The 25,265-nt window shown below is 41.5% G+C and overlaps 1 protein-coding gene and 1 pseudogene across 1 annotated transcript in view; one reads left to right on the top strand and one right to left on the bottom strand.

Moving 5' to 3' along the window:
* The window catches only part of Kif5c (kinesin family member 5C), a 169,138-nt gene that overhangs the window by 117,872 nt on the left and 26,001 nt on the right, over window positions 1-25,265 (top strand). The window contains exons 15-21 of the mRNA XM_004869993.4: window positions 2,616-2,762; window positions 8,002-8,190; window positions 11,315-11,432; window positions 13,604-13,680; window positions 14,757-14,866; window positions 16,847-16,948; window positions 17,177-17,237. Coding sequence (XP_004870050.1) covers window positions 2,616-2,762; window positions 8,002-8,190; window positions 11,315-11,432; window positions 13,604-13,680; window positions 14,757-14,866; window positions 16,847-16,948; window positions 17,177-17,237 — 804 coding nt within the window. The remainder of the gene's footprint in view (window positions 1-2,615; window positions 2,763-8,001; window positions 8,191-11,314; window positions 11,433-13,603; window positions 13,681-14,756; window positions 14,867-16,846; window positions 16,949-17,176; window positions 17,238-25,265) is intronic.
* On the bottom strand, window positions 780-2,131 carry LOC106008170 (maternal embryonic leucine zipper kinase pseudogene; annotated as a pseudogene).

The raw sequence follows: 25,265 nt of genomic DNA, 5'->3' as shown, positions 1-25,265 counted from the left end.
TAATGAATTGGCTGCATATGGGAGAATTGTATAAATGTCTTTGAACTAAGCTCTCCAGCTTTAGGAGTAGGGGAATTATGTCTTTGTTGGCTAAGTTTATACCAAGACATCAAAAGATAGCTTTTCTGTTGATGTCCAGAGTTAGTAAAAATATATACCTTTTGGTCATGTGCATGAAGGATGGAAAAGAGATGAGTTTTGTTGTATATTAAGAAGATGTTTTTGAGCTCAACTAATTTGGAAAAAAAATGAATAATGTTTAATTCAACTTCACTGAAGATTAGAAAACTTTTTAAAATTGTTTCCTAAACTCATTAAAGTTTCTCTGGACCGTGTTATCTCAGATCTATTCATTATTATAAAGTAGGTGGGAATTTGGAAGTGGCCCAGGGACCAGGTTTCTTTGAGAGGGGAGGTGGGGTGCTGGTAGGTATGTTTAGACCCTGAACTAAGACAAAGTGAACTGGAACAGAAAATCTGGTGGGCAGGAGGATATGAGTAAAGATATACATCTAAGGGCTTCATATTTTTTTTTTACATTCACAAATAGTTTTATTTCAGAAAGAAATTATACATTAAAAGGAGACATAGGTAAGAATTTACATCCACATATGGATCAGAATCTAGGAAAGTCAACAATTATTAATAAACAATGCCACATGATTAAAAAAGACAGTAACAGATAATGACAGATGGGCTTGCCTTAGTTTCATCCATAAAGTAATATTTTTTATTTAAAGGCAAAAAGGTATTAGTAGTCTTTAAGACAGCTCTTTAGAAATGAGTCTGTAGTTCCAATGGACTTTAAAATCAAACTAATCATACCAGTCTCCATGTAGGCTGTATGACACTCATGTTCAAGCAGGCAGGATAGAAACCATCCATCGGTTACACCTTGCAGCTAGACAGGATATCTCCCACTAATCTCTTGTAAACCCAGGCATCACCCTTACGTCTCTGCCTCCTGATACCCTCCACTTCAGGCTTTTGAAGCTGGCATACTTCTAGTTCAAACTGCATTGCCATTTTGCCAAAACTGACTGTGTTTGACACTTCAGTGTATAGATAGCCCTTTTGTACAAGGTCAACATGCTTCTTTGGGAGAGTAGACATTAATTCATTCAAGAATTGATCAGGATTCACTAGTTTGGTTGTCGCCACATTATAGTGAAGCTTCATCCTTCTTGGCCTGTCTTCGGCACAGCCCTTCCTTTTGCTCCTGGTAAGCACAGTGATAACTGTATCCAGTCCCCTTTCAAGGCTCCCAAACACTTTGGTTCCTTTTCTTTTTGGCGTATCCTCCATATGTGCCTGGTTGAGATCCACTTCCACTGAGTGGCACTGCCTCTCAGGACTAATGACACCTGTCATTAATTTGTCTGTTCATACTGAATTTACTGGTATTTTAATTGGGGTTTCTTTCTGGCACAGGTTTCTGGCTTTTGAGGGTGTAGTGTAATGATTTGGTCTAGTAAGTGTTTCTCTTTTATGTTGGTTCTTATTAACTGGAGTCTTAGGCTCAGGAAATAAAGTTCTCTTCATTCTTTATAGTGGTCTTAGGAGTATATACATTCTCTTTGTTCTTTAATTTATTTGCAGATGCTCTGCATAATACCAGAGTTAATGATTTAAACTCCAGGCCATTTGATTCCGTCCAATGCTTGGTAAAGTGTGGTGTTTGGGGAGTTGATAAATTGCCTTCACACCATTCATAGTCTATTAATCCAGCCACATAATTTTCACCACCTGTGGTCACATCTTCCAGACTCAGATTCTCTGACTTTGGGGTGGCACTAGTAGGTTCACAGGAAAAAGAAGGAGGCTGTAAATGAACTGGTTTTACCCTAGCCTTCTTGGCTAGAAGCAGAAGATAGGTGGCTGATCATATTGCCACAATGAAATTAAATCCTCCATTGTTTGCCTGTTGTTTCTATGATGCACAGAAAGTTCTGTTACACAATCATCATCAAGGTGAATAAAAGGATTCTTGCTTTGCCACTCAACAGGACAGTTGTAATCTTGCATGATCTAGGGATGGTTCAATAGCTTTTTCATAGAAATCCATTTCTTTGGGTCCACCTGCAGCATTTGCTGAAGAAGCAGAATGCTACTGGGAGAGAGCCACTTAGGAACATCATATTTCCCTCTCTGATCTGGCACTGTACAGCTTCTGGCTCTTCCGCAAAGTCAAAATGACCATAAGAGGCAAACATTTTGAATCGATTCAGGACTTCAAGGCCACCATAACAGGCCAACTAAAGGCAGTCACATATATGGATCAGCACTTGGTATCCTCACTTGTCGCTACAAAACGTTTGGGGGTTTCATTTGTTGGTTTTATTTACTTTTGATAACTTATTTCATTGACTTGGTAATTATCATCTGATGTAAACATATAACATATGGCAATACAAAGTACTTGTTAATAGGAAGTTCCTCTTTTCATCAAAGAATGCAGTGTTATATTACAATTTGCCTTAAAAGGACTCATGTTGAAATCACAAGAAAATGGTAAAAGAACTCCATCCTTCGTGAAGCTACCATACTTTGTAATATTGCATGTTTGAAATTGATGGGCAACCTTTTTAATTTGTGGTTGGCATTTGTTTTTTCAGACTACATTGACAACCACACAGAGAGAGCTGAGCCAGCTACAGGAGCTTAGCAACCACCAGAAAAAGAGGGCTACTGAGATCTTGAACTTGCTGTTGAAGGATCTGGGGGAGATAGGTGGAATTATTGGCACCAATGATGTGAAGACCGTAAGCCAGCTCCTCTATCCCTTTATCTTCTCTACCTACTCTTATTGTTGTGTGATTCTGAGTTACATTTAATTCTCCTAAGTGTCCGGTGTCTAGCACTGTGCATGGGCCGCATGCTGGGAAATGTTGCCATGAATGAACAAAGGACTGATGGAAAGACTGAGTGCTGGGGTGAGGGTGAGAAAAGTGATTTGCTTTTCACATTTAGGGGCCATCTTCAAATGCTCGTTGGCTTTATGTAAACTTATTTATGTCTCAGTCTTATTTGCCAGTGTCACAGAAGTTGGAATTGGGTTGTTGAAGTAACAGTTCTAGGCTCAGAATATTGCTTGCTTTCCATAAGAACCCACTGCAATGGAAAGTCTCAGACAAATCAATATGAGTTAGAAAAGTTTGCAGCGGAAAGTAATGGGATTCTAACAGTGGCTTAAGAAATAAAAACATAGTTAATCATCCACAGTATGCAAAGTCAGGTGGCTTGGTATGCAGTGTGATCTACAACCCTGGGGACTTCCTGCCAAAGGCTCTGAGGCTCCACCCCAGACTCACTACATCGGAATCCACATTTTAACAAGATTCCCATACAAGTTTGAGAAGCAAATTTTGATTCAGTGAAGTGGCTCAGTAGTGTCAAGCACCCAGACTTTTTCTCTATTCCATTTCTGCTATCCTCATGCTATTTTACAAAAAGTCTCCACTCAGCCACATCCTAAGCCAGGTGGGCTACAAAGGCCAATTATTTTCATCCAGGAGGGAAATATGTTCCCTGAGTCTTTAGTATACCTACCCGTATACCTCACTGGCCTAAACCAGATCCATGACCAAACCAAACTGTTAGGTAAGGGAAGGTGGGAAAGCACAAAAAATAGGGTTACTAGAATCCTCTCAAAATGATCATCATTAATCCCCTGGAATTGTAAACACCAGATTTCCTGATAGCAAGGAAGAGAGGTTGGGGTGGGGGTGGGAATGAGGGTGCTACGAAGTTTTCCAGAAGCTGAGACTAGAGGGAAAAGAGAAAATAAAAATACTGTTGGTCAAGAATAGTTGACACTTTGCTACAATTATAGAGAGGTCATTGTCATTAACTACAAAAATAAAATGGAGGCATTTAAAAAAAGGGTTATTGAGGTCTAAATTACGTTAAAATCAGTTTTATGTATTTAAAGTAGACAATTTAGGAGGTTTTGACATGACATGTATGTATATGCATGAAGCCATCACCAGCCCTTAAGAAAATTAGCATTTCCACTAGCCCCAAAAGCATGTGGGGCTGTTTCTGATCTCTATCCTGTTTCATTGGTCTAGTCTTTATGCCAATACATAGTATTTTGATAACCATGGCTTTAAAATAATGTACCTTGTACTGTGTAGTTATTGATAAGTGCATGTTGATTTGGTCAAGCTGGGAAATGGTGTTATATTGCTTACCTTCTCACAAATCCCTGGAATGGAATTTTTTTCGAGTTTGACCATTTTGCTTTTCACAAGGCTGAATTCTCCACCGGTTTGCTTAGTGGGAACATTTAGGTTGTGAGTTGGGATTAAATTCTAGAAAAGGCTCTCAAGGTTAGGTTTCCATTTATAGACTACTTCTGGGAAGTAGAGTAGCCCGTGGATGGTGTGACAGGTTTAGGCTTAGAGTGTATGACCTCTTGTAAACGTAATCCTTCTTACAAGGGGCTTTTATTGTAACTGAATATTTCATGAATCCTTGTGAATGAATTTAAATTTAGCCCAGAATTCTGTACTGTACTATATTATGTACTATAAATATGCTATATTCAGGTACTATAGGATTAATCCTATTAAGTTCCAGTTTGGTGGTTTTATATTTGAGAATTTAAATTTTAGAGCCATATGTTGGTGTTGAGCAATAAAATCCTGACATTGGGTTGATTAAATGGCCCTCACAACATGAAGGTGGTATTGATTTATGCCTGCTGCAGATAATGATAAAGGAAGATATTTTTATGCTATGTTTTAAAATTGTGCTGATGAAAATGCTAATGAAATCAAAGAGTGTCTGGGTGCTCTGGCATTAAAAAAGGAGTCTTTACCTTTGGGAATCTGAAGTATGATTGAGATTATTTTTAAATACTCAATTGGATGTTTTTGTGATTATTTTAAGATTCTAGACATTGGATGCCCTAGTTCATTTTGTTGAGAACTCTCACCTAGAAATCATCATATTCTTAAAAAATGTCTTTTTTTCCTTATAATGGTGACTTAATTGTTAGGGAAGTGAAAGCTACCGGAGGAGTTGTATGACTTTGGGCAAGCTGATACGTCACTTCTGCTTCACTTTCCTAATTTGTGAAATGATGAGATGAGCCCAGATACAGTCTCAGAGCTTATCAGCTCAGAAACGACAGGACTTCCGCATGGATTTGTTAGGGTTATCAGTATAGCTACGGGTACTTTTCTTACTGGTTGTGACTCTCAATTCATATGGTAGTTACTTTGCTATAGGAAAAAAGTCTGTTTCAGTGATCTTGTATTTCTGTTCCTAAAATCCTCCTCAGTTCTTATAAGGTCCCCCCATTAGGAGTCCAGGGCAGGAGAAGCAATGGGTGTCAGAGATTTCCTCAGCCCTCAGAATATGACAGATCTGACCACCCAGGAACTCACAACTACAAAATCCTCCATATTTCCCTACCTCAGTTCTGTCTTGAAACATATCCAGGGTCCAGGCAGTGCTTTGTTTAGTCAACAGAACAAGATGAGCCCAGTGTTAACTTTATCTAGGTACATTAATGAGTCCCCTCTTTCATGAACCTGTGTCACTGGGTGTACCTTAAAACAAAAGTATCTAGGAGTCTAGCCACAAATTGTATAAAAGTGAGAAAATATGGATAATTATTATGTTCCAATAAAATAGTAAGTTAACTATGAGGTGTAGAGTAAATGAAATGCATTGGATCAATTGCTGAATTTTCTTTGCAGTCGTACTGACTTCTTGTCCCATTCTAACTTTTATGCCTTAGCATGTGAACGCTCACCTCACTTCCCTTTCACTCGGCTTAGAAGTGGGAGTAGTTCCTCATATTCCACAGTCACTTCATGCTTCCGAGACTTGGAGTGGTGGTAGGGGTGGCTCTCTCTATCTGCCAGGCAGAAGGGGCAGGGGCATCTTTCCCTGTGATTTCATGATGGTGTGGTCTTTTCTGCTGGGTTGGTCATTGGTCCTGGATCACATTGCCTTGTCAGTATGGCTGGACACATTGTCAGTCCCTGGTAAGTTAGGAATAACATTTCAGCAGCAAACTCTTGTCATTCTTTTTGAAATACCAGTGTCCTAGAATTTCCGGAAACTCTGAACATGAAACCACTAAATTTACGAACTCTGCAGTGGTAAGAAACCTCATAGCCAGAAACCATTTATTTGGCATATTGTTTTTTTTTCCTCATTGGGCAAGGACTCAAAGTTTCCTTTTAGAATGTCCAGGACAAAGCCAAGCTTAAGAAGTTATGGCCTCTTTTGGGAGGAAGAAATATCTGGCTCTCACTTTGCAGGAATCCCATCTTTTTATGTGTATATATTTACTCTTCCTCTACTTACCTGGGACCTGGGCACAGGACCCGAAGGGTCCTACCTTGCCAGACCTAGAGAAGAGGGGTTCGTGCTCTTCCTAGGGCGCTCAAGCTGTTGACACAGCAGCATTTTCCCACTAGAGCAGCAAATTACACATGGAGAGCATGGATATTCTTTTATCTTTCTGTGGAAGCTGAGCTGTGTATGGGACACACAGTTGTGTATGAATCAGGTGTGGACCAGTGATTTTCGTCCTTGTTCCATGCTGGGCCAGTGACAAAGACAGAAGAACAAAACTGAATTTAAATATTGCAGGCTTTTCCCACTTTGTATCTCTGTGCTGTTGGATTATAAAAACAATGTTATGAAGAGCAATATTGGTAGACAAATATTTGGCAGCCAGAAATACACATGGAACTAGCTTAGCCAGAACCTTCATGATGAAAGAGTTACAACTGGTCCTTGTTCTTTATTGCTGTTAATAGCGATTCTGCATTTTATTGCTTGATGTTGATATCACTAATAAGTATCACTGCTGAATTATTATGGGAAACTTGATGCCAAAGTATTCAGCACTTCCAGTGTACTTCGTATTTGCTAATAATTTTCAAGCATGATACTCAATTTTATGTTAGTAGCTCTTAAATGTTTACTGAAAAAATAGTTAATATAATGAGTTGATGACGATAATGACTCAATTGGGCAGTGAGAATATACTGTGGGATAATAAAAACTACAGTTGGCGTCATTGTTTGGAGCTTATTGAAGCCAGGATCCAGCAACTGGAGTCTGGACAGCTCTCTTGTCTTTTCCTGAGGTGCTAGGCTGCCCTCTGGTGGTTAATCAAAGTACACAGGCGGTTACTGGTTTGGTCAGTCGCCCTTGCAGGGCGTACACGTACCAGTATCTGCATTTAAGCAAATGGGTTTCTGCCCCAGTTATCTTGCTGCAGTTTTTATTTACAATAGAGCTCTGAAACTTAGAAGCCAATTATACACAATGCAGGAGAACTTTCAGAGTTTTCTAAAGGTAAACTTAGACCAGTGTTCTTCAAATGATTCTATATAATGAGCAAGACAACTGAGTGCTTGGAAAAAGCAGGCATTACAAAGTACGAAAAAACAGATGGACAAAAATGAAAAGCCATGCATAGAAAAACTTTCATCAAGAGGGAGCTTTGGAATGAATAGCACATTCCTATTCATTAGATTGTTTGAGGACTATGTTGAACGTTTTTTTAATTTAAGTCTTTTTTTTAAATAGAAACATTCAAGGCATTAGACTGTTTCTCCCCCTGAATAAGCAGGATGTGGAGAACACTTGAAGTTTTATAAGGATTGAGGGTTCCCAGTAGGAACACAGATCTCATTGCTATTGTAGAGATATAAGGTGTAAGACATTGAGTGGAGTACTTCTTCAGAGTTATTTTCTTTTTAAACTCTTCAGTGTGTTTTCATTTGATGTCATCTCTTTAATCCTACAAGTCAATTGCAATAAAAAATCTGATTAATTGAAAATAACATTTGGTACAGGTTTTCTGTTGGCATTTTTACCTGAGATTCCAGAGAATTGGGGGTTGAATGTATAGTAATTTGCACCTTGCCGTATGATTAGAGATTCTTAACTAAAAATCTAAGGGCATCCTGAAGGTAGGTTTTATATATATAGCAGGCAGTATTTGAGTGTGTTTCCTTCTGTGCTCAGTTGGCGGATGTGAATGGAGTCATTGAAGAGGAATTCACCATGGCCCGCCTGTACATCAGCAAGATGAAGTCAGAAGTCAAATCTCTGGTGAACCGCAGCAAACAACTTGAGAGTGCCCAGATGGACTCCAGCAGGAAGATGAATGCCAGTGAGCGGGAGCTGGCATCTTGCCAGCTGCTCATCTCCCAGGTGCGTCTCCCCTTTCCCCTCACTTCACAGCAGTCCTCTCGAGATCTGCTCCCACCTGGCCCTGTCTGGGTAATCCGGATGCCGGATGCACTTTGTGTCATATAAGCATGGCCCCCTCAGCCAGTGACAGCCAGGTTTATTCTTCAGGCTATATTTTGCTGTATGAAGTACGTGAATTCCCTTGAGTCATTTCCCTTTTTAAAGAATGTATCTTTATATCTCCATCTATTAATGGATGGATGGAGTTGATATGATGTGTGGACAAGATCGGTAGAATCTCTAAAACTCCTATCAACTTTCCTACATATTTTACTCTCTACCACAGGTACAGTTTAAGATACAGAAACTACTGCTGCTACTAATTTTAACATTGTTAATTATGCTAATCATAGTGTTGGAGTCATTAATAAGTAATGATACTAAAATAGTGGTAGCAGGTAAATGTTATTGTTTACTGTGTGCCATACACTGTAGTAAGCAATTTATATGCATTATCTCACTTGATCTTAAAGTGAGGTTTATTATTGTTCCTCTTTTTCCAATAAGGAAGCTAGACTGAGATTAAATATATTGTCTAAACACATGCGCCCAGTAAGTAATGGTAGAACTGGGACCCAAATCGAAGTGTGTGAACCCAAAGCCCATGTCTTAAAGTATTTTTCAAGCCAAAGGGTACATTTTATGTGCGTAGTGGACAAAACTGCTCTTCTTCTCATTGGAATGACATTTTCATTTTAGGAAGGTAGTTTTAGCAAACAGCAACTCAGTTTCTTGAGGTGCCAGGGATATCTAAGCTTGCCATTTGGGTCTGAAGTTTCTGTAACTAGCTCAGTTGTGTGGAGTTCATTGCCGTATAACAAGCATGAAAACAGCCAGTCATTGGGAAAAACAGATACCGACATAGGCTGGTGCATCAAACTATACTGAAAAACAGCCAAAGCATACTTCATTTACATATACTGTTCGGTATAATAGTAAGTAATCACAGAAATCTCCAATGCCTTGTCTAAAATGGACCCACCAGGTTCAATTTTGTAACTAATATAGTATGCACAAATGCACTGAAAAGGTTATTCAGTGTTACTGTGAGACAGTGAAGGTGGTAAGCTCATCTGTTGTTGATAGAAGTATAATTTGGCCAGTCCTTTTGGAAAACATCTGGGAAATACAAAACCATAAAAATGGAAGCATGTTTTGGTCCAGTAATTGCACTTAGACTATTTTTTATTGGTAATGAAAATGAAAAAAATTTATTTTGTATGGTATTATCACTTCTTGATTAAAAATATTAAAAGCTGACATGAAAACTGTTGAAGACAGCATGATTTTATGCTATACTAAAATAAATTACCCAACTATCTATTGACAGACTATTAACAAGGCTACATGGAGGAATATTATGAAGCTCTTATAAAAAATCTATAAAACCTAGCCATTTGGAAAATATAATTACATAAAATTAAGTGAAAATGAAAATGTGCACTTATATCTATGTTATGCTTTGCAACTTTAAAAAATATATTTTTCTACAGCTAAGACTAGAAATATAAAGGAAAAATAGGTGATAAGTTTGAGTGGTTGATGGGTGAAATTTATACCACTTTTCTAGACTTGCTATATATTTTATAATTTATGATTATTGTCATTTAAAAAACCATTTTTATAACTAATGAAAATGGAGAGGAAAAGCGATAAACCTCAGGGAGCAGTGCACCTCAGTTCCAATCTCTGGATCTCCTGTGACTCCGACAGCGTGCACTTCAGGTAGTTGTGTCCATAACATTTGGGGGCCAAGGCGAGGGCAAGAGCAGAGCGTATCTTCTCTTCTCAGCTGGACACACTGGCTCCATGTCCAGCTCCTACCTGTGCTCCCTGAACAGAGGGAATTTCCGGAACTGGGTCAGCTGGACTCTGTGCAAATGGATGAGGGCAAGTGGCCAGATTTCAGAGTGACACTGACCTTGGTACATGAGATCCGAGTCAAGAAGATTAGGAGGTTTTGGGGTTAATAGAAAGGTCTTTTTTTTTTTTTTTTTCTAGAAAGGTCTTTTTATATTAGCCACAAAGACAGTTTTCCATTAGGTGTGATTTCGTGCTGTGCTATGATTTACACACAGTCAAGAATTCAGTAGTTATTTCCTGGGGTTCAAAAAATTGAAACCTTGGATCTATTTTCTGATATGATCTAAAGAATCTGTCAGAATATTTCCAGCATAAATGCTGTCTTCTTTATGTGTATGCATCTTCTTCCCACAAGCTATCCTACCAAATAACTGCTGCAACTGAAGTGCATTTTCTGAAGAAGTTATGTCATTAGAACACAGTCTGCAGGATCTTCTTGCCTAAATGTGAGCTCCCTGGATCTGATGAGGAAGCATGCTGCATATTCCCCCTGCCGAGGAGCTACCAGGGTCCCTGTTCAGCCATTGAGCTCCATGCACTCATTCATTCATTTATGATTTCCACTGATATTTATTAAGCGTATGCTCTATTCCTTCATGAAGCTAACAAGTAAAAAGAAATAGAGAAAGTAAATCATGTACAAGGGTTATAAGAAAATGTTGGGGCATACATGATAAGCTAGCCAGGGTGTGTGTGTGTGTGTGTGTGTGTGTGTGTGTGTGTATTGGGGGCATTGGTGGGAAGAGAAGCTGCTCAGAAACAGGAACATGTAGAATGCAAAGTCTTTGAGACAGGAGTTGGTGTGTGTGAAGGACAGAAGAAGAAAAACATACAATATTTGCAGGTGGAATTTAGGGGTGCACGTTCAGAGAAAGAGGCCTTCAGCCTGAACATTTTTCTAGGCCCTTTCTCTTCCCTGGCCCACCCCCACCCCAGTACTGGGGATCAACCCTAGGGCCTTGCACATGCCAACTGAGTGCTCTGCCGCTGAGTTACACTCCGGGCCAAGCGGCGTACTTATCCGAGAGGAGGGAAACCAGTGTGGGCTTTGGTTCCTACAAATTTAAGGCAAACAGAATATGCACTGTTTGGTGCTGGTGCTCAGGATGGGAGCACAAGAACCCCTCCTCTGTTGTCTTTTCCTATCCAACAGTCCCAGGCAAGCCGGAGGGCCACTTGCCAGTCATTCACTCTTCCCTTTGACTTGTTTTCTTGTTTAAAGCATGAAGCCAAGATCAAATCTTTGACAGACTACATGCAGAACATGGAACAGAAGCGCAGACAATTGGAAGAGTCCCAGGACTCCCTTAGCGAAGAGCTGGCCAAGCTCCGGGCCCAAGGTAAATATTCAGCTCCTTTGCAGGTGTCAAATGCTTGACCTAGATCAGACAAACCCTAGTTGGCTAGAGTCGTGAGGTTTAGTTTTGCTCATTTCTAGGTCTGCTAAAATCAATAGTATATCTAAAAGAAAAAAGAAAAGGAGAAAGTTGTAGAAGACTGTCCCGACCCAGAATCTGCTCATCTCCACATTTCCCTCAGTGTCGGGGTCAGAATCCTCCCAGCCCCACTGCCACCCTCTAGTCAGTCACCAAGGCCTGTTCTTCAACCTGCCAGCTTTCCCTCAGTTCTGCTCTTTTTGGTTCCATTGCCACCATGCAGGAGAATTAAGAATTATGGTTTCCCGTCTGCCGAGGAGACCTACCCCCTGTATGGTCTGAGCCTGCCACTGTGCTGTGTCCCACTGGGTACTTTTAAAATTCAAATTCCACTTTGTGCCTGACCCCTGTGCCTCATCCTTCCCTCAAATTCTGTTGCTCTTCATATAAAGTGTGAGCTCCTGCCATGGCTAACCTGGCACCCTCTGACCTTGAATGAGCTCTTCCCTTTGACAGTTGGTACCTGATGAATAGGAAATACTTCATATATGTGAATAAATAGGCAAAGAAATTCAAAAGTGGTAAGTAGAAATACAGAACTAGAACAGGGTTAAAAATATATGCATTGTATAATGTGACCAAACACATATATTCTAGTTTGAAATTAAAATGTAGTCTTGCTGGAAGGCAAGTTAAATAATCATAACATCTCCTCATACCCTTTGATCCTCACATCTCAAATACTCATTGCAGAATTTTAGATCAGGAAAAACAAAGCGACAACAACAACAACAACAAAAAAAGAAAGGAAAAAACCACCTATCTGTTTAATGTTAAAGAAACTTTAATGGAACATCTTTTTTCACATCGGAGCTGAAGTATGTGAGGGTGTGCAGCAATACTGATGATGCAGTTGGGTGAGAAATTGTAGTACAGGGCCGGGGATTTAGCTCAGTGGTTCCGTTGCTTGCCTTGCAAGCGCAAGGACCAGAGTTCAATCCCTGGTACCAAGAAGAAAAAAAGAAATTGTGGTACAAAATTTAAGCTTTATTATGTTTATAACTACTAAAACCAAATGGAGTCTTGTGTTCCTAGAAATATTTTAAGTAGTTTTGATGGGGTAATAGGGCTAGTGGTTATAATATCTTTTTTAAAATGTCCTTCATGGATGTTGCATAGTTATTTGCTTAGTAAATACATTTGTTTTAAATTAAAAAAAACCGAACCTACCCTCCCTGCTATAACTTTGTAACATTTTCTTTATATGCTAAAGAATGGATGTTAGGAATGGACTTCACCACGAAAAAGTAGACAAGGAAAAGAATTTTTCCCTCATATCTCTAGTTCCTGCAGTGATGCCACTGAAAGAAATAAAACCGAGAAGCAAGCCCTCAAGTAAAGTGGAACAGATTAGAGAACAATTGTGAAATAAATGCCACCGTCTTGAACAATCCTGCTCCCCCTCCCACTCCCCAGCTTAGGCTGCCCACTGCACCGTGCACTCCCAGAGCCCCACGGGCGGGGTGCGCTGAGACGGAGAACAAGACCCGTGCAAGCCCTGCCCCACAAGGGGCCTCCTGTGGAATCTTGGGAGCGCTGTGCTTATTTCCCTTTCCTTGCTCTCAGCCTTAGATTGTTCTCCTGCTCCAGAGTCTTAGAAAATAAACAGCCTACCCATGGGAGGTAAATTAGCTCTTTCTGGAATTCTACCAGTGGCATGAATCCAAATGCCACCTGACATTCACAGGGTGCTTTATAATCTGCAAAGCATGTTTGTGTATGTGACCTCAGGAGTTGCTCTTAAGAGGCCAGGTGGGAAACAAGGCTTGCAAAGTGTGAGGCGATCAGAGCCAGGATGCAGTTCTAAGGGCTGCTTCCACTTAGCACCGTTTGCCCTCCGGACACTGCTCTCCCCTAGGGCCTGGATCCAGACACTCAGGCCGACCAGACCAGCACAGGAGATCAGTCTTGGCGTTAGCACAGGTTTTCCGCTGGGAGGCCCTTTCCTTTGTGATTGCTGATGAAAGCTGATGTCTCACTCTGTTGCCATTTTTCTTGTCTTTTGCCTCTTTAATTTTTTGTTTTTGGGTGAGTCCTGCCTGTTATCTTAAATCATCATTTAACATTCAAAACAGAAAAAATGCACGAAGTCAGTTTTCAGGATAAGGAAAAGGAACATCTGACGCGGCTACAGGATGCAGAGGAGATGAAGGTGTGTACAGCTGCCCCTTCCACCTGGCCCAGCATGTGCTTCATGCATTCGGACTGGGTATTCTTGTTCTAGAAAAGTCTGTCACCTTCAGACCCGTGTAGGTGGGAGAGGGGAGGGCTCAGTGCCGGGCACTCAGAGCTGTTCTGGCATGGCCTGGCCTAGGCGCGGGATGACCATGGATTCTTCAGAATTCCAAGGTACCCATAGACAAGGTTATCAATGCCTTTGTCTCCCCTGTTCTGGAGTAAGAGGGAGGGGGCAGCACCCCCAGTCTCTGTGTGTGCCCCACTGTCAGGGGTAACTTCTAAAGACATGGATTCCTTCTGCTCCTCGAGTGGAAGAAAACCTTGCCCTTTGGCTTTTGTAAAGAAACACTCAGAATTTGAGTTTCCATCCTGAACAATCTGGTTGTTATTGGTCACATTTTAATCAGGAAAGGAAAATATGGGGAAATGACTGAGAGATAGGACTTTTAGATGAGTAAGATGAGATGTGATAGAATGTTGAATAGTTTTGAGCAGACTATGAGCCTTGTGGCGTAAAAGCCCACAGTTAGAGCGTAGCCCTCCTCCAGCCAGCAGAACCCCTCCCGCCTCACCTGGGCGAGCCCCACTTCCATTTTCAGGGTTCTTTATTGGGCAGGTTCCCTGTGAACATGTCTCATGGCTACAGTGTGCAGGCCAGGGGTGTAAACCTCAGCTTTACAGGTGAGAGAGCAGCTCTCTCACACAGGTTGTGTAGTTTGTCCGAGGTCACTCGGGTAGTAAGAGGCTATGCTTTCCCTGACCTGACTCGATAGGCCTTGTGGCTCCAGCAAGCTGTAGAAGGTCAGGGAAAACTTTCATCTTAATCACTGGACTGATTTACTTATAGGGCCCACACAGTTTTTTTTACAGATCTTTGGGTTTTGCTGTCCCAATTAAAGCAAGGCCAGGTGCTGAGGCCACAAGAGCCAGAAAGCTCCTTAGTTTTGGGCTCTTGACAGCCAAGGGAAGTAGATCTGGGTCCAGGGCTTGTCATGGTGTGGGCCGAGTGCCAATGAGTGGATGACACATTTCTCCTGGCCTGGCTTGCAGAAGGCACTGGAGCAGCAGATGGAGAGCCACCGGGAAGCTCACCAGAAGCAGCTGTCCAGGCTTCGAGATGAAATTGAGGAGAAGCAGAAAATCATTGACGAGATCCGGGAGTGAGTGGGCTGGGGGCTTGTAGTGCATGGGGGTGGCCATGGCTCTGTCCTCTTGGGCCAGCCCAGGGGAATTTGGCCTATGGCAAGGGGCTGGGTCCCCTTGCCCTGTGGCTTTTGTGCTCTGCCCTGGTGCCACCTTGGGCTGGGCTTGCTGCCCTGAGGTCTGTTCTCCAATCTGGAGTCCAGCCTTCTGGGGCTCTGGGGAGGCAGGTGGCAGGTGAGCTAGCTGCTGCCCCTCTTCGTCACACCCCAACCTGGGTCAGGATCACATTGTTGGCAAACCTTCTGGGCAGACACCTGCCCCAGGAGATGAGGAGGCTGTATGAAAGTATGAAAAAAGCAATTGGTCCTGACCTAGGGACTTTGATAGGTTAATAAATTCCAGAGAAGACAGTCAGCCCTTGCCACCACCTCAGCACAACATGCACCTGCTCCCTGCGCCATGCAGCCACCTGGTCATGTGTTGTGGAGCTGTGGTCCATGGCACCTCCACCAGGCTGGATTGCTGCAGGTCAGCTCTGGGGACTTTGCCCTCATGGCTGTACCCCTGCCTTGTTGGAGTTACAGGGGAGCCCCTGCTCCATAAGGCCCCCTTCCCACTCAGCCTTTACCTTACCTTTCAGGGGCAGCACAAATCACCCAGCCCAAGGGTGCCTGTGGGTCCCTGCTGGGGCTTCCTAATGACTTCGTACAGCGGATTCCCTTGGAAGTCTCTGGACCCTTTTGTGGAATAATGTTTTGACTGGCCCAGATGAAAGGCATAGGATTACAAAGAAAACAGTGCTAATGAAATATTATTCCATCCACTGACACTCCTTCCTGTTACACCAAGGGTTCCCTCCCTCCTACTTTCTGCAAATGAAGAAACAGATTTCCATATGAGAAGCAAGATTACATTATTTTACTTAAGGTCAGGTTGCTAAATAGGAATCAGACTGGAGTTAAGAGTTTAATTCTCCAGACTACTGATCCAAATCTCTTCTCGATATATGTGAGCTGTTTGCACAGTGCATTTGCATTTTGGAAGAGGAGAATGGTAGCTGGAGCAAAAATCTAAATGATGAGTTAGGCTCTTGCACACAATCTGCCCGAGGAAAGCTCTCAGCATCCTCTCTCCCCTTCTCTTTCTAGGCCTCCCCTGGGCTACCTCTCACGACATGTTTCTCTTTTGTTCATTACTCTGATGAATCACCGTTGACATATTCATCTGGGAGAGAGAGGGAAAAGGGAGGGAAGGAAGGCGAGAAAGAGCAGGGTCAGTGAGCAAGTTGCTTGATGGGGAAGTTTCCCAGGTCTTGTGCCTTTCAAATGGACCCCAGGCTTCCCTTCCTGCAGTGCATAATCTGCTCCCTTACCGTTGCTGGGCATGGCCACACCAGAGGTCTTAACACACACTGGGCTGATGTAAATGTTGACCAAGTGCCCCACCTAGATGGCAATTTCTGTTTCCCTTAGAACCCAACTCTGCTCCTCATAACCCCTCTCTCTGAACCCCTCCTCTGGTGTCACAGAGTGGAAATTGTCCCTGCGTCAGACAGGCACTTGGACTTGAGAGAGATCTGCAGAGCATCTAACCAGAGAGGAGCAGGTTGCAATGGCCACATGAGGCTACCTGAGGGGAATTTTGCTATCCATGTGGTTCTGGAAGCAGAGTGATTCTAAAGGGACAGTTTCTCTGTTTTAAAATATCAGCCCTTTCCCAGTGTCATTATTTTCCTCCTGAAGCTCTTGCACACAAGCAGACTATAAATATGTCCTCAAAGCCTTTGTTTCATGTCTCCTCGATGCTTCCCAAAAATTAGTTTTCACTTGGGCAGAGTAGAAGCTGTGAGGTTGTTCTCTGATGATCCCTCAAAATCCTCGAGAATTGCTGCCTTTATTGCACAGAACTAATGGGGTTGGAACAGAACCACAATTTTAGCTGGATGACTCAGAATTTCAGGCAGATTTGGATTATGTTGCTTTTCCTCTCCATTTCAGTTTGAATCAGAAACTGCAACTGGAACAGGAGAAGCTCAGTTCTGATTATAACAAGCTGAAAATAGAGGAGCAAGAGAGAGAAATGAAACTGGAAAAGCTCTTGTGAGTGCACTTTAAATATCTGCTCTCTTTCTTCCCTGGGTGGTCATAAATACTCTGCTTTCCGGATTCTGAGACCCAGATATTCCGGTTACATTGAGCTAATTTAAAAACAGACAGTGGCTATTTGTGCCTCTGTTGGCTTGTTTTGTTGATTTAGCTGTCGAGCCAGATAGCAGTGCCTCGTTCTGATTCCCCTTTGGTGGTTGATGATTCCATTTTGTTTTTCAGATTGCTCAATGATAAAAGGGAACAAGCCAGAGAGGACCTTAAGGGGCTGGAGGAGACAGTGGTGAGTCCAGATGGTCCCTACTCAGTTCAGTTGGAAAGACCCGACTAGTTTGTGATCTGTTGAGTGTTCATGCTATGATTTTATCTATGTGCATCTTTCTTGTGTTTTAGATCTAAAACACCCTGTGGAACAGTGAGATTAGGAGAATTTATTCCTTAGCTCTTGGCAAAATCAATCAGTTTTTAGAGCTGTAACCCTAGAGCCCTCAAGTAAGAAGAATTAAACCAGTCATAAACCATGCCTGCAATTTAGGGCCCCTGAACTTTGTGAGACTGTCCCTTAACGTTCAGCAGATATTCATTGAGCATCTACTAAGGGCTGGCCTTGCAGGTGCTAAGATATACCAATAAACAATGGAGATCAGGTCCCTGCCCTTGTACAACTTGCCCTTAGCTGGGAGAGACACAGTAAACGACTACATATAGCAGCCCATCCCTTACCCACTGTTTCCCTTTATGAGGTTTCAGTTGCCTGAAGTTAAGCAAGGTCTGAAAATGTTACAGAAATACAATGAGGAATTCAAATATTGATTTATTTTTTTGTTTTGTTTTGTTTTTTGGTACCAGAGATCAAACTCGGGTCCTTGTGGTTGCAAGGCAGGAGGCGGAACCACTGAGCTAAATCCCTGGCCCCTATTTATTTTTTTGTGCCGGGGATCAAACTCAGGACATTGTGCTTTCGAGGCAGAGGAGTTCAAATATTTTGAGAGAACACGTTTACATAACTTTTCTTATGGTATATTATTATAATTTTTAAAATTTAATTTTATTGTTACATTTTTGGTATATGATATAATGACATTCATCATTTGAAATTGGCACCTTTACATAATCTCTCTTGGTTCTTATTTTTTCCCCCTTCCCCTGCCCTCCCTTCAACCCCTCCATCCCTCCCTATTTACAAAGACTTTGTTTCCATTTTTAAATTTTCTCATATTAATTCCATTCCCTTCTTTCCTTTCCCCCTCCCCTCCCACTTCCCCTTCCCCTTTGCCCCTTTTCTTCCTATTTCACATTATCTCTTATATCTTTTAGTCCTTATTTACACTTTCAGTTTCTCACACTAGAGAAACTATTCGATATTTACACATGTGTGTTCTATTTATTTCACTTAAGACTATCACTTCAATGTGCATCCATTTAGCTATAAATATCTCTAATTTCTCATTTTTGATGTCTGAGTAGTACTCCATTTTATAAAAAAACCACATTTTCTTTATCCAGTCTCCAGTTTGTGGACATTTGGGCTGTTTCCAAGTTTTAGCTATTACAAACTGTGCTGCTATGAACGTGGGTGCACATATATCACTGTGGTGTGATTCTTTTAATTCTTTGGGAAAGATACCCAGCAGGGGAATAGCTGGGTTAAATGAGGCTTCCAGTCCTAGTTCTTTGAGGTATCTCCATACTGATTTCCACAGTGCTTGCACCAGTCTACACTCCTACCAGCAGTGGAGCAGGGTTCCTCTTTCCCCACAGCCCCGCCAGCATTTGTTATTGGTTGATTTCATGATTTCTGGGGTGAGGTGGAATCTCAGCGTTGTTTTCATTTGCATTTCTCGAATGACCAGTAATGTGGAACATTTTTTTGTATGTTTATTTCCTATTTCTACTGCTTTGTCTGAAAAAATCTGTTCATTTCAGATGCCCATTTTTGGATTGGGTCTTTAAATTTGGGAGGTCTGATTTTTTTTAAGTTCTTTATAGATCCTCGATAGTAGACTTTTGTCTGAGGAACAGCAGGTGAAATTTTTTTTCCCACACTGTGGGTTGTCTCTTCACTCTATTGGTGTTTTCTCTTGCTGTGCAGAAGTTTTTTAGTAAGAAGAGATCCCACTTGTTGATGGTTTGTACTAGTTCATGGGCAACTGAGGTTTTGTTCATCAAATCTTTTCCTACACCAGTGTCTTCAAGACTTCTACCTAACCTCTGTTCCAGCCAGTTGAGCGTTTCTCTTTTAATATTTAGATCTTTAATCCATTTCAATTTTAGTTTAGTGCATGGTGAGAGATATAGGTCTAGTTTTAATCTTTGGCAAGTTGAAGCCCAATTTTTCCAGCACCATTTATTAAAGAGGCTATCTTTCCTCCAGTGAGGGTGTTGGGCTCCTTTTTTGAAGATGAGGTGGCTGAGTGTGTCTGGCGTTGTTTCTGCATCTTCTAATCTGTTCCACTGGTCCTCAGGTCTGGTTCTTTCCCAGCACCATGCTGCTTTTATCACAGTAGCTTTGTAGTATATGTTCAAGTTGGGAATTGTGATACTCCCTGCCATGTCTCTGTTATCTAGAATTGCTTTTGCTATTCTGGGTCTTTTCTTGTTCCAAATAAATTTTTGGATTGTTTTCTCAAGGTCCATGAAGTATGCTGCTGGGATTTCAATGGAGATTGCATTGAATCTATATGGCAGTTTTGGAAGTATGGCCATTTTCACTATGTTGATCCTTCCTACCCAGGAGCAAGGGATGTTTTTCCATTTTCTGAAATCATCTTCAATCTCTCTTTTCAGAGTACTATAGTTTTCAGAGAAGAGGTCTTTGATTTCTTTTGTTAGGTTGATTCCTAGGTATTTCAGTTCTTTGGATGCTATTGTGAAAGGAATTGGTTGCCCTATTTCTGTCTCAGTGAGTCTGTCATTCGTGTAGAGGAAAGCTATTGATTTTTGTGTGTTGACCTTGGAACCAGCTACTTGACTGAATTTGGTTATTAAGTCTAGAAGACGTTTGGTGGAGTTCTTGGGGTCTTCTATATAGAGTATCATGTCATCTGCAAATAATGACAATTTGACTTCTTCATTTCCCATCTTTATTCCTTTTATTTCTTTCTCTTGTCTAATTACCGTGGCTAATGTTTCCCAAACTGTATTGAACAAGTGGTGATAGTGGACATCTTTGTCTTGTTCCTGAGTTTAGTGTGAAGGATTTCAGTTTTTGACCATTTAGTATGATATTGGCTGTTGGTTTTTCCTAGATGGCTTTTATCAGATTGAAGTAGAGACCATTTATTCCATTTTTTTGTAGGGTTTGTATCCTAAATGCATGTTGGATTTTGTTAAATGCTTTTTCTGCATGTATTGAGATGATCATATGGTTTTTGTCCTTGGCTCTATTGATATAGTGTATTACATTTATTGATTTGTGTATGTTGACCCATCCCTGCATCCCTGGGATGAATCCCACTTGGTCAGGGTGTGTAACCTTCTGCATTCTATTTTCCAGTATCTTATTAAGGATTTTTGCATCTAAGTTCATTAGTGAGATTGGCCTATAGTTCTCTCTCTTTTTTTATTTTGGTACTGGGGATCGAACTCGGGACCTTGCGCATGCGAGGCAGGCACCGAAACTACTGAGCTACATCCCCGGTCCCCTATAGTTCTCTTTTTCGGTTAGGTCTTTCTCTGCTTTGGGGATCAAGGTGATGCTTGTTTCCAGGAATGAATTTGGGAGTATTGCTTCCCTTTCAATTTCATTGAAGAGTTTAAACAGTAGTGGCAGCAGTTCCTCTCTAAATGTCTTGTAGAATTCAGCAGTGAAGCCATCAGGACCTGGGCTTTTCTTAGTTGGTAAGCTTTTAATTACATTTTCAATTTCATTAATTGATATTGGGTTGTTTAGAATATTCAGGTCTTTTTTGTTCAAAATTGGTAATTCATACGTATCTAGGAATCTGTCCATTTCTTCTGTTTTCCATCTTATTGGCGTATAGGTTCTCAATGTAGGAATTCATGATCCTCTGGATCTCTGCTGGGTCTGTTGTAGTTTCACCCTTTTCATTCCTAATTGCATGGATTTGGGCCTTTTCTTTCCTTTTTCTAATAAGGTTGGCTAAGGGTTTGTCAATTTTGTTTATTCTTTTAATGAACCAACTCTTGGCTTCACTGATTTTTTGTATCGTTCTCTCAGTCTCCGTTGCAGTAATTTCTCCTCTGATCTTTATAATTTCCTCCCTTGTATGAGCTTTGGGGTTGTCCTGCTCTTCCTTTTCTAGAAGCTTGAGGTTCAGCATCAGGTTGTTTAATTGGGCTCGCTCTGTTTTCCTAATGTGAGTACTCACTGCTATGAATTTCCCTTGTAAGACTGCTTTCATTGTGTTCCATAGATTCTGATACGTTGTATTGTCATTGTCATTTAATTGAAGGAACTGTCTGATTTCTTTAATTTCCTCTGTGACCCATTGGTTACTCAGAAGTGTATTGTTTACTTTCCATGTGTTTATGAAATTTTTGCAGATTCTTTTGCTATTGATCTCCAATTTCATCGCAGTATGGTCTGGTAATATACAGGAGATAGCTTCACTTCCTTTGCACTTACTTAAACATGTTCTATGAGTGAGTATGTGGTCTTTTTTGGAGAACAACCTGTGTGCAGCTGAAAAGAATGTGTATTCTGATTTTGTGGGGTGAAACACTCTGTAAACATCTGTTAAGTTCATTTGTTCAACAGTTTGATTGAGTTGTAGTATTTCGTTGCTTATTTTTTGTTGAGTTGATCTATTTGTGACAGTGGGGTGTTGAGGTCCCCCACTACCATTGTATTAGTGCTTATATGACTTTTCATGTCCCTTAGTATTTGTTTTATATAGTTGGGTGCACTAGTGTTTGGTGCATAGATATTTATGATTGTCATCTCTTCCTCCTGGATTCTTCCCTTTACAAGGATGTAGTGTCCTTTGTTTCTCTTAATCAGTGTTGGTTTGAAATCCACTTGACCTGCAGAGAAGATAGCTACTCCTGCTTTTTTTTCAGGTTCCTGTCATACGGATTATTATTTTCCACCCTTTAACTTTCAGTGTATGAGTTTATTTTTGAATTAATATGTTTCTTGTATGCAGCATATTGTTGGATTTTGCTTCTTTGCCAGTCTATTTCTTTGGATTGGTGAATTGAGACCATTAACGTTCATGGTTATAACTGATACATATTGACTCATCCTTATCATGACTTTTTATTTTTGTTGGATTCTCCCCAGTTTTGTTTAATTTCTTGTAGTGCCCAATGGGATTCATTCTGCTGGGCTTCCTCGGGTTGTGATCCTTGTCACCTTTTCCTAGGATATTGTGTAAAATTCTTTGGAGTGCTGGTTTGGTATTCGTGAAGTTCCTAAGATGCTCTTTGTCATGCAAGTATCTTATTTCTCCATCAATTTTGAAAGATAGTTTTGCAAGGTACATCAATCTAGGTTGGAGATTGTTTTCCTTCAGGGCATGGAATATGTCACTCCAAGCTCTTCTTGCCTTGAGGGTTTGCATTGAGAAGTCTGCTGTGATTCTGATGGGCTCTTCTTTGTATGTGATTTGTTTCTTTTCTCTAACTGCTTGAAGAATTTTGTTCTTCTGTTGGGTTTCTGGAATCTTAACTATTGTATGCCTATGTGTAGATTTTTTTTGATTAAGGTTAGCTGGAGTCCTATATGCCTCACTTATCTGTATGTCAAATTCTTTTCCCCTGCTTGGGAAGTTTTCTGCCATCGCTAATGTGAATAGTTTTGTTTTTGTCATCTGCACTCTCTCCTGTTTCTTCACTGACTCCTGTCAGTCCTATTTATTCTTCTTTGCATCATCTAGCAGCTGCTGGATTGATTTCTTGTGGTCCCTTACTATTTTAAAGAAGCTTTTCTTTTCCTGGTCACTAATTGCAACTTATCTTCTGTATCTGAAATTCTGTCCTCACATTGGCTCATTCTGCTGTGTAGACTTTCAATGGAGTTTTTAATCTCCTGGAAATCTGTTTGCATCTGCTTTATGGATTCCATTTGTTTCCTGTGTTGGGATTCCATCATGTTCCTCAGGTCCTCTATTTTTTTTTAATCTGTGTCCTCTCTAGATTTATTGATCATGTCTTGCACTATGGGCACAATCTCTGCTGTTATCTGAGAAATTATTTCTGGTTTCATTTTTTTTTTTAGGTCCTCTTCTTTTGTTGTCAGTTCAGACTCCAGGTGGTTGAGTATCAGATTGTTCCATCTCATTTCCCTTTGCAGTTGCTCTAGGTGATCCAGAAGTCTGGTTTTGAGGCTTGTTTAAGTGTCTTCTCATTTTGACGGGGTGTTGTGGGGGGGAAGTGGTGGTGTTGGTGCCTGCGTGGCTCACCTCCTCTGTCCTGGATTGGTTCCACAGTGGCCCGGAAGCCTCCTCGTCTGCCTATTACAATTTTTTTGAGACAGGATCTCATTTTATAGTTCAGGTTGGCCTTGAACACACTCTGGAGCCCAAGCTGGGCTCGAAGTCAGCAGTCCCCCTACTTCGGCCTTCCAAGTGCTGGGATATCAGGCATGTACCACCATGGCTACAATTGTTCTATTTTAGTTTTACTTTTTGTTAATCCTTTATTATATCCAATTTATACATTAAAATTTATCATAGCTATGTTGATGTAGGAAAAAAAATACATATAAAGTTTGATCTTATCCATGATTTCAGGCATCTCCTGGGGATCTTAGAATGTACCCCATGTAGTTAAGAGGGGGCTACTATGCTTTGTTTGATGATCATAGAGGTAGTCACTGGAGGAGACCCCATGAAAAGGTGATATTTGAGTTACAGACTTGTTGAGGGGAAGAAGTGAGCCATGGGTACGTTTTGGGAAGAGCATTCCAGGCAGAGGAAATATCTTGTGCCAAGGTCGTTAGGTGGACCCATGCCTGGCACACCAGGCCAGTGAGGGGTCATCATGGTTGCAACTGAAGGAAGAAGGGGTGGAAGACAGGCAAAGAGGAAAAGGCTATAGTGGTGCAGCCAGCAAGGGTCTTGAGACCTGTAGGGCTTTGGGCAGAGAGGAGTGGCAGACTCTGTCTACTTTGGGAGGGTTCATTATTGGACATTCCCTTGGTTTTCTCTGTCCTACACTGTTGCTTTCCCCCTCTGGCAAGCTTGTTTCCCTGCTCTGTGTGCTGGCTGCCTGGCTCTGAGGGTCCCTGAGAGTCCTTCTCAATGAGCGCCAAGCATAGCCCTCAGCCTGGGTTTGGAGACAGCCATTCTGCTATTGGCTCAGGTTGGTGAAATCGTGTTGAGACTTGCACGTGAGAAACTTTGGACACAGCCCTCCGTTCTGACCCCATTCACAGCTGTGTGAATCTGCGTGGGTCTGAGCCAGCCTCTGACAACCTGGGGCCCTCAGCAGGAGGCAGATGGTTGCTCAAATCTGGCTTCTGGGCTCATGTTCCTTGCTCCTCAGAGTCTGGGAGAGGAACAAGTGTGCCCCATCAGGACAGAAGGAAGATACTGGTGCTCAAAGGAAGTTGGCCCTCTGAAGTGTGAAGTGTGTGGAGAAGGTGGTTTTAGGGGGACCTGAAATGAGGCCACAAAATTCTTCGTCTACATCTGTTTTACTAGAGAAGTGATACCCATAATTATAGATTATGAAATTATAGAAATTCAGGAAAAGATTGAGCATTGAAATTTTACTATATTCCCACCAGCCCAAGACGAATAGTATTTCAGGGTATTTCCTTCCTTACCCCATGAGTTCTGGAGCACCGTCACCCCACCACCCATGCTCCACACAGTCATTCACTCTCGGATCCCCCGGTCATCCTCACACCCACAGCTCACTCATGTGCTTGTGGACACAGCATCACGTGCACACACATGTGCTCACCTACCCCATTCTATGCTTGGCCATAACTCATAGTCCTGTACCATTGTCCACACACATAGTACATGCCCGTACAGACTCACATGCGTGTACATTCATGGGCTTGCTGGTGATCACATTCTCACACGTGCACATTCTTGCTCATGTACACAGATGACTCATGTGCTTGTTAATTCTCACATTTGCACCTTCCTCACTCATACCTTTACTCAACTCATTTGCACACTCACATGTATACTTGGCACAAATGCTCTCAGTACACTCCCTTTTCGACACTCTCATAGCCGTGGTCACGTATGCACTCTTGTTTACTCACATTGGTCACTCTCATAGTCTTTCTGTCACATTCACCTTCATACACACCTGCACTCACACCCAGCCTCATTCAGACACTCACAGACTCATATGCTTTGTGCCTGATGTTTAGAGTTGGCCAGTTCCT

This window comes from Heterocephalus glaber, unplaced genomic scaffold (assembly GCF_053883595.1).
Source record: "Heterocephalus glaber isolate CG9 unplaced genomic scaffold, H.glaber_assembly_v1.0 deba00001097, whole genome shotgun sequence".
Lineage (NCBI taxonomy): Eukaryota > Metazoa > Chordata > Mammalia > Rodentia > Bathyergidae > Heterocephalus > Heterocephalus glaber.
The sequence above is the reverse complement of the archived record's forward strand: the minus strand, read 5'-3'. Positions and strand labels throughout refer to the sequence as shown.